The following is a 9,601-nucleotide window of genomic DNA, read 5'->3' on the forward strand; positions in this document are numbered from 1 at the left end:
TCATCCATTTCTTGCTGTTCTCAGGAGCTTGGGTGACCAGTTGTCCCAGTTTGTCTGGCATTTTCCCAGATACGGAGGGCTCAGCCATCAGGAACGAGGTGCCAGAGGAATGCTAGGTGGGGTTGATTGCTACTGACCCACGGACAAATGTAAGGGAGGGGGAGGAATTAGCAAAGAACCCCCAGCAGACAGAATCCCATATCCCAGGAAACCCATCAATCCTGGGAAAACCCTGAGCATAATTTGAAAACCCTTGGGTGAGTTGATCTACAACATGTGGTGCTTCTAGTAGTGACAGGAAGAGGTGATAAAGATCAGTGGATTTCCCCCCACAATCATCTCCACCTCAAGGCATCTGTGTGCTCCTTGCAGTGTTTGATGACTGGTTAAAATGGGTACCCAGTGGCCTTTGAAAAATCAGCATGTCCAGACCCCTCCATCCACATCAGAGCTGAGAAAAAGGAAATGCAAAAGGATTGGTCCTCTCAGTCTTTAGTTGGAGTCTAAAAATTTTTTAACAAGTTATTTTAAAATTGAGATAACACATACCATGAAATACACCCTTTTAAAGTATAATTCAGTGGTTTTTCATCTAATTCATGAAGTGATACAACTATCACTACTATCTAATTCCAGAACATTTTTATCAACCCTAAAAGGAACCCTGCACTCATTTGCAGCCACTCCCTATCTCCAACTCTCTCCAGACCTTGGCTACCACTAATCTACTTTCTATGTCTATGGGCTTACCTATTTTGCACTTTCCCTATAAATGGAATTATAAACTTGCATGGCCTTTTGTGCCCAACTTCTTTCACTTAGATAATGTTTTCAAGGTTTAAACATGTTGTAGCCTGCAGCAGTACTTAATTTCTTCTTATGACTGAATAATACTCCATTGTTTATATATACCACATTTTGCTTATTCATTCATCAGTTGATGGACATTTGGGTTGTTCCCTCTTTTTAGGTATTGTGAATGATGTTGCTATGAATATCCATGTAATTTTTTCCCTGTGGACAGTTCTCTTAGGTTTATACCTGGGAGTGTAACTTTGGGGTCATAGGGTAACTCTATATTTAACTTTTCGAGAACCTGACAAACTGTTTTTGGAGCCTAAGCTTTTGGAACTCTTCTGTTCATCTGTTAATGAAATCATCTGGTTCCTATCAAATAATAATTGAGAGACATTTAGTTAATTATTTTTGAATGGATATTTTCTTGCAGATGAGGGAGTTAATAGATAGTCTTGAAACACAGCCAAAACAAGATAAAAAATAAAGATATATCATGACATTTTTTGTATATTTTATATCTGTATTAGATCTGATCTCTATGATGATAGGAACTAGGTTCTGTTTATCTTTGTATTCCCTAAAGACCCCCAGCATTCAAAAAAGAATTAATGAATCAAGTTGATAAGGTATGGATCTTGTGCCAGGAGATTTGTAGTTCATGATGCAGACTAAGAAGGAAATGCAAATAAAATGCTAGCGGGCATTCCAGGAGGGGTGAGTCTCACTGTGGGGGGAGCTAGGAATTGGAAGGAAGGCTCTTTAAGTTGGAGGGAGGACATTCTGAGTAAGGGAGGATGGTGGGAAGGGAAAGACATACATGGAGAAGATGAGCAGTTACACAAGGCTGGAGCAGAGGGTAGAATGAAATAGAAAGGGAGGTGATGAAAGGTCAGGAGATCTTGGAGCCAGACACAGAGGGCTTGGCCATCATGAATGAGGTGCCACAGGAATGCTAGGTGGGGTTGATTGCTACTGACCCACGGACGAGTGTAAGGGAGGGGGAAGGAGTAGCAAAAAACCCCCAGCAGACAGGCTTTTAGAGCCAAGTCAGAAAGTCCTACTTGGAACAGGCATGGCCTTGAAGATCCTTTGGTGCAATCATGGGATCTCTATCAAGGAATAACTCAAGACATTAATTGGTTGTTTTGCACACATGCTGTTTTATCCTGTGTGAGGGATTCAGTTGGTAGATGGAGTCAAAGGCAAAACCAGAACTGAATGGAGAAGAGGGAGAGAAGGAGAGGAGAGAAGAAACTCCAATCTGGGGGATCTGTTTTGCACATGTTGGGGTACAGTCATTAGCTGGTATCAAGCAGTGAGGTCTGTCTTATAATTCTGTCATGGAATGGGCCAACTAGGCATGTCAGAGAAGTCACTTCCAGTTGTCTGTGAATGCCTCAGGTGGCCAGGAGTGTAGTTGAGCATGGTGGCAGTGTGCAGAGTTGACCAAGTCTTTGCATCAGCACCTCTGCTGGTGTTAGGCCAGGCTGCCCCTCTCAATTACTAGGACTCCTAATCCCTGAGATTTCCCAGAAGCTTTTGTTCCTTAACCATCCCTGTTCCTTAGGAAGAGGGAAAGATGTTGCTTATTCTGAGCCAGCTGTGTGACCTCGCTGGCCCAGCCTTCTCATCTGTAGACTGGAGGGGCAGGACTCAGGCATGCTTTGCTTCTCTCACTGTGGCCTGGTGTTAATGAGCGTGGGCTTCTTGGCTTTAAATCTTGTCTCTGTCACTTCCTAGCAGTGTGGTCTGGAGCAAAGCACTTGAACTCTTTGAGCCTCATCTTTATTTTTCATCTGTGAAATGTGATCGGTAATACCTGCCTTGCAGTGTTTGGTTCTGCCAGGCACATGAACCATCGATAAATGATAGCAGCTGCTGTGACTGCCACTACTGCCCCCTCCACTAGCAATGGAAGTTTCTGGAGTGCCAGTTGGTTGCAGAGCCCAGTCTGTTTGATTCTGAAGGGCTCTGATTCTGTTAACCTCAGCGAGGGCACCTGCTTCCCCCACAGCACCATCCCCTTCCCGGGCAGAAGTCCTGGCCCTGCTTCCAGCCTGCCCCACTGGCACTGTGTTTAACGGTTTCGGCTGGCAGAGCAAGGCCCCGATCTTGTTTCCTGGATTGGGGTGTTTGTCCCTCCTTTCCACTTCACCTGCCATGGGAAGAGGGAGGCCCGGAGGCCAAGAATTCCCAAGTGTGCTTTCACCTCATGAATGCGCTGCTCGTTGTCAGCTGGCCAGGGGCCACCGATGAGGTTTGAAAGCCCTGGCTCTGAGCTCTGCTGCTGGGAACAGAGCCCAGAAGCAGAAACTCTGACTTTCCCTCCTGCTTCAAAGCACACGGGATCCCTGACACAGACTTAGTCACATTTCAGAGCTTCCTTTATGCCATGTGTTTTCTAGGTGCTCCACCCCCAGAGCACCAGAGCTCGCCATGGCTGGGAGCTGGTTCCCTGAAGGCACACAGGCCACACCAAGGGGTTCAGTGGCTCACTCACTGGTGTTTCCACTCTGAACATCATCTGCTTTGTGCCGTGCACTGTGCTGGCATGGAAGGGAAACAGGAAGTGATTGCCAATGGCTATGGGACAGTTCTTTTTGGGGTGATGAATGTATTTCTTAATGAGTGTTTAGCTTTGTGAATTATACTGAACACCACTGAAGTGTACAATCTAAAAGGCTATACCTTATGGTATGTGAATTATATCTCAATAAAGCTGTTATTTTGAAAAATTCAGAAATGGGTGAGGGGGTGTAGATATTGGTAGTGATAAAAATTTCCCACATGGTACAAACTTGCAATCTAGGGTTAAGGGCTCTAATGGAGTGATTCTCAAAGTAGGGTCCCTGCACCAGCTCCAGGTACCTGTAACATGTTAGAAATGCATTTCTGGGCTCATTTAGGCTTATTGAATCAGAAACTTGTGTTTTCTGAAGCCTGCCAGGTGGTTCTGATGCCCCTTGAGGTCTGAGAATCTGCATGGCTAAAGCCTTATTTAAAAAATACAGGGAGACTTGGTTTTGCAGCCTGGTTGCTCCTGCTTCTGTCATGTGACCATAGTTAAGTGCTAACCCGTCTGTGCCTCAGTTTCCTCATGTAAAAATGTGGATTGCTTCCTCCTGGGAGAGAGCTGTGGGCATACAATGAATTAGTATGTTTAAGGTGCTTTGGATGGGGCACAGCCCTTAGTAGGTGCTCAATAATAACATGTCGTTATTGTTATGATTACTCCAGAAGCTGTAAACCATGTTAAAATGGGAAATTGTATTATTAATTCTAGAGGTGGCCTCTTAGGGGGCCACCCATTGTCTCCCAAGCACCTGACCTCCATGCCCAGCCTCTGCAGCAGCAGGTGCCAGAGGAGAAAAGTTAGAAGCAGGGCGAGGGGAGTGTGCTCCTGCAGGGCTGCTCTGCGTGTACCGTATGATGCCAACACTTAGCGAACACTTTGCATGCTCCAGGCATTGTCCGCATGCATGGCGCATCTCACATCCATTACACCATTTAAAACACAGTTCAAAGGCAGGGCTGGGCTGGCAAATCCCCTAGTGCCATGGGTCTCTGGGTCCTGTGGCTGCCCTGGCAGACCTGGGATCGGGGGTGGTGAAGAACTGTGACAACCGAAAGATAAGTCATGACTAGGCCACCATTTGAACTCACAGTTGTTGTCAAGTCAGGTAAATTGGGGACTGTCTGGATTGCTCTGTGAGGTCAGATGTTTGAGAAGAGTCAGTGCTTCTATGCTGGGGTTTTCACAGGAAGGTGGAGGCGGAAGTGGGAGAAGGCAGGTGGGGAAGAAGGCTGGAGGCGAGAGAATTGCTACTTTAACTCGGTTGTGCATTCATTGTCTTTGGTGGGAAGAAGACTTTGATTCTGGGCTTGTTGACATGAAAGCCTGGGAGGCAGAGCTCTGGGACATGCCAGCTAGAGTTAGAGCATGAAGGCGCTTTCACTAGCGTCCAGGGTGTTTGACACGGTTCCCAAGAACTTGTGATTTAGAGAATTGGCTTTGGTAGCTCCATAGTGAGAAGGCAATGGAGGGGTTTTGAGGGTGATATTAGGGAGACAGGGAGGGAGGTGGGGAGGGAGAGAGGGACAGAAACTATTATACCGGGTGGGGCAAAAGTAGGTTTACAGTTGTTTGTATGGAAAATAATACAAGAATAAACTGTGTTTTGTGCACTTACAACTGTAAACCTACCTTTGCCCACCCCGGTATAGTGAGCAGGTTATACGCTAGGTGCTTTCAAATCATTTAATCTCATTTCATGGAATTGCTACTTTAACTCGGTTGTGCATTCATTGCCTTTGGTGGGAAGAAGACTTTCGCTCTGGGCTTGTTGATGTGAGAGCCTGGAAGGCAGAGCTCAGCTAGAGTTAGAGGATGAAGGCGCTTTCACTAGCATCCAGGGTGTTTGACATGGTTCCCAGGAACTTGTGATTTAGAGAATTGGCTTTGGTAGCTCCATAGTGAGAAGGCAATGGAGGGGTTTTGAGGGTGATATTAGGGAGACAGGGAGGGAGGTGGGGAGGGAGAGAGGGACAGAAACTATTATACCGGGTGGGGCAAAAGTAGGTTTACAGTTGTTTGTATGGAAAATAATACAAGAATAAACTGTGTTTTGTGAGCTCACAACTGTAAACCTACTTTTGCCCACCCCTGTATAGTGAGCAGGTTGTACGCTAGGTGCTTTCAAATCATTTAATCTCATTTCATCCTCTTCAGAATTCTATGAATTAGGTTTACAACACCTTCTCCCTTAAAGATATTTGGGGAAAACTGGGACTCCGAAAAACTTGGCTTGATTTAGGTCACAGGACCAGAAGCAGGTAGGAAGCTGGGCCTCTGCTCTTTCAAGTAAAATGACACCTCTTGGGTCACTTAATGAGAATGTGGGAACTCAGAGGTTCTTAAATGCCAGTGGGTAGCCTTTGCATGGCCTGGGGTGTTTGATAGCAATGCAAACTGCCGGCCCCTCTCCTGACCTGCTGAGTGAGACTGTAGTGATGGAGCTGAGGACCAGTGTTTGTATCCCTCCCAGCAGGTGCTGGGACATCTGACTTTCTGTTTCCATATCCTCGTCCTTCCAGCCTACTGTCTGTGTCTCCCAGCTCCCAGGGAGTTTATGTTGCTCAAGCTCTAAGATACACTCCCCTGTTACAATTCCAGATGTTATCGGGAGCCACCTGGGCACTTGAGGGGCAGGGAGTTGGTGGTAGTGCTCTTGGGAGAGTATCTCTGAGCAAATCAAGTGACACCAATAATCACCCAGGGTCACCAGCTGCCAGAAAAAGGCCAACGCGTTCTACCCTCCTCTCATCCTGCTCAGAAAGGGATGCACTTTCCCTGCGAAATGTGTCTTTTGACCTGTTTTCTCGAGGCACTTCGAGGGTTTATGTTCCATGTAGCGCAGAGGCCTCCCACCCGTCTGGGTGTAGGGAGAAGGCAGCGGCCTCCCTGAGGGGCCTGGGACGGTGGGAGCTGAGGCTGAACCAGTGGAGACCAGGGCCGCCCACCTCTCCCCAGAGCAGGGTCACTGGAGCTGCTGTGCCTCCACACCTGGGGGCTTCGGTGTCCTCTATACCTGGGCACAGAGTTGAGTTTGAATTTCAAACACTCCAGTGAAGGCTCTTAATCTTTTTAGCAGACTAAGAGCCTTAGGAACCTAGTAAACACTAACAGCAACAACAAAATCAACGAAAACAAACAAATAGACGCTCTTTAAAAGTTTCTCTTCCTTTGACTGCTGAGGACTTGGGAGGAACACCCTGCTGAGAAGATAGGGAGAGGGAGGTGGTGATGGCCCTTTTCTCAGGCCCTGTGGTAAATGCCAGGCCACCCACAGCTCTCTAGGGACGGGATGCAGGAGGCAGAGGGACCCAGAGCAGGTGGGTCCTCACAGGAGGACGAGGCTCAGTAGGATATTTTCCATTGAGCCAGCCCCCTGGGGACTTTTCTCCTCTTTACCAGGTGTGGGCTGTCACCCGGCTCTGGCCAGCAGTCAGCACAGCAGGTCTGTCCCAGGTGTCAGAAGTCTGGGGTGTGGCTCTCACGTGGTCTCACCTGTCCTTGGGCTTCTACTCCATGTTCTCTGGGCTCTGCCTTGACAGGAGCCCCCTCCACAGGCCTGCACCCCCTCTGCTGTCCACCTCGCTCTCCCTCTCATCCTTTGAAACTGGCTCAGCCTGTGTGCAGAGGTGGAGGGAGAACGGTCTTTTTGGCCAAAGACTGTAACTATAGTTTTCTATTTTTCTGAGGACAAAGACCCAAATCTTTAACAGAGACAGCCTAAGGTCAGGTCCTGCTAAATTGGGGAGGTGGTGGGTGGTACAGGAATGTGTGTGTGTGTGTGTGTGTGTGTGTGTGTGTGTGTGTGTGATCGCCAACATTTAAAAAGAATGAAAAGAGAGAACATAGAAAAGATCAGATTGCAAATACTGTGAGAGTTGACAGTTATTTTGTGAAACTTTCCTTCAGGTTTGTGTGTGTGCTCAAGGACTCACACAATAAAGTGTCTTTCTTTCTGGCAGTCACAAGTATCTGATAGCTACACTTCACACCGTGTCCCGTGTGGGCTTTCCTATGTCACTACCACTGCTTTGCTTTCTCTTAAAGGTATGCCAAGTCCAGTCAGATCAAGACTGTGTCCAGCAGCAAGATATTTTTTAAAGGAAGTAGATTCTGATACAGCGGTAAGGTTGCCAAAGAGGTGGTGGAGGCGAGTTCCAGAATCCAGAGGGATCCTCCGGAGGTGCACAGAACCAACATTTCCCAGAGTCGCAGTTCCCACTCCTTGAACAAACAGCTCATTATTAACATGGAGCCCCTGCAGCCCTTGCTGCCTTCCCCCAGCGAGCAGGAAGAGGACCTTCCCCTGGGTGAGGGTATTCCTTTGCCCAAAGAAGATGACATTTCTGCCCCCTTGATCTCCAGCTCACCAGTGAAAGAAGCCCGGGAGTATGAAGACCCCCCCAAGCGAAGAGGAAGATAAAATAAAAGAAGAGCCTTTGACTATCTCTGAACTGTCATACAACCCCAGTGCAAGCCTGCTCCCCACCCCAGTTGATGATGATGAGCATGACATGCTCTTTGACTGTCCATCTAGGCATGAGTTGGAAAGAGAAGACCTAGATTCATTTGAGGAACTGGAAGCAGATGAAAATGCCTTTTTGATGGCTGAAGAAGAGGAGCTAAAGGAAGCTCACCGAGCTTTGTCATGGAGCTATGACATTCTGACCGGCCATATTCGGGTGAACCCACTGGTCAAGAGTTTTTCCAGGCTCCTTGTGGTGGGCCTGGGGCTGCTGCTCTTTGTATTCCCCCTGCTCCTCCTCCTTTTGGAGTCAGGTATTGATCTCTCCTTCTTATGTGAAATCCACCAGATGCCAGAGTTTGAGCAGTTTCACTATGAATATTAGTCCTCTCAAGGAGTGAGTGGCTGGCAAAGTAAACCTCATTCTCTACATGCTGGGTTGCTCATAAAATACATATCTCATATGACTAAGGGCTATATTCAATATTAGGGATGTGTATTTCTCAAGCAAATGCCTGGTTCTGAATGGTCAAGGAGCCGTCAACACGTGTTCCTTACTCAAAATTGATTATTCAGACCTTTAAGTTAGCTTTTCATAATTCACCACACTTAATAAGTTTAAATCAAACACAGTAATTTCAGTTATAGGTCAGGAAGTTGGCCTCTAAATAACCCAAAATGTTTATTTTTATTATATCACAAGCAGACTCTATCTATTATAATACATAATACATTGAGCTGAATTAGATTTCCCCCCTTTTTAATAGTTATCATCATTATAAGATATAAGGTTCAGAATCAGAATTTTAGTGAAAATTCAAGAGAAAGTTTTTGAATATAATCCTTAGTGAAAATAATGTCCTCTAACCAATGCCTATACTGTTAAATTAATGCTGGGTTTTTGTTTTTTTAAAAATATTTTTATGTGTTCAGAATATTTTGGTAAATTTTTAGCAAAAAAAACAAAGAAAAAAAGAAAAAAAAAAAAAGAAGCCTCCTGGAGTTATTGTACAGACTGTAAGACTAATGCACAAAGGGTATGTTGGGAATTTTTTAATGTTTTGGCCCAGGTTTGTTTTTAAAAATAATTTTGGGTAAAAAAAAAAAATCCCATAATTTGTTGTTAGCTGCATATGAGATAGAAAATAGGTAGACTGTAGTAAGTAGGCTCCTAAAACAAATGATGGAACTGGAGGATGTAGAAACTGAGCATCAAATGGACCACAGGGTCCATTTCAAAAGTATTTGGATGGGAGGACTTGTTACTTTCATTTGCATTCTATCCATATATTTTGGCTAAGGAAGCAAAACTTTAAAGGAAAAAGTAAAGATATATGCCAATTAATTGCATGTTATTGTACATTTATCCAAGAGTGGAAGCAGATGTTGGACAAATGGCAAGTAGCAAAAACTGTTTTGGTGAGGCTGGTAGGCAAGTGGTGGTAGGAAGGTGATCTATTTTATGGAAGTGATGGTTGTTGGGGTCCAACCCCAGCAGGTCCAGGGGTCCCCAAAGGTGTGGACAGAGTCGGCGAAGAAGGAATGACATGGAGACAGCATTCAGTTGATCAGCAGCCCAGCCAGGATCTCTAGCCAGGATCTCCAGCCAAGTTCTGTCCAGGTTCTCTTGCCATGTTCTCTCACTAGGTTCTCCAGCCAGGTTCTGTTTTTTATTGTCTTGTTACATCTGTATTTATACCATTTGATTTTAATCCTGTCAATTTCTATTCCAAAGGTTAGGGCGTTTCTTATCTCCATTCCAGGGA

General features: G+C 45.8%; 1 protein-coding gene across 1 annotated transcript in view; it reads left to right on the forward strand.

Annotated features, from left to right (window-relative positions):
• The window catches only part of FRMD3 (FERM domain containing 3), a 273,161-nt gene that overhangs the window by 204,089 nt on the left and 59,471 nt on the right, over positions 1–9,601 (forward strand). The window contains 1 exon segment of the mRNA XM_005868284.2: positions 7,418–7,686. Coding sequence (XP_005868346.2) covers positions 7,418–7,686 — 269 coding nt within the window.

Source organism: Myotis brandtii, unplaced genomic scaffold (assembly GCF_000412655.1).
Source record: "Myotis brandtii unplaced genomic scaffold, ASM41265v1 scaffold266, whole genome shotgun sequence".
Taxonomy (NCBI): Eukaryota; Metazoa; Chordata; class Mammalia; order Chiroptera; family Vespertilionidae; genus Myotis; species Myotis brandtii.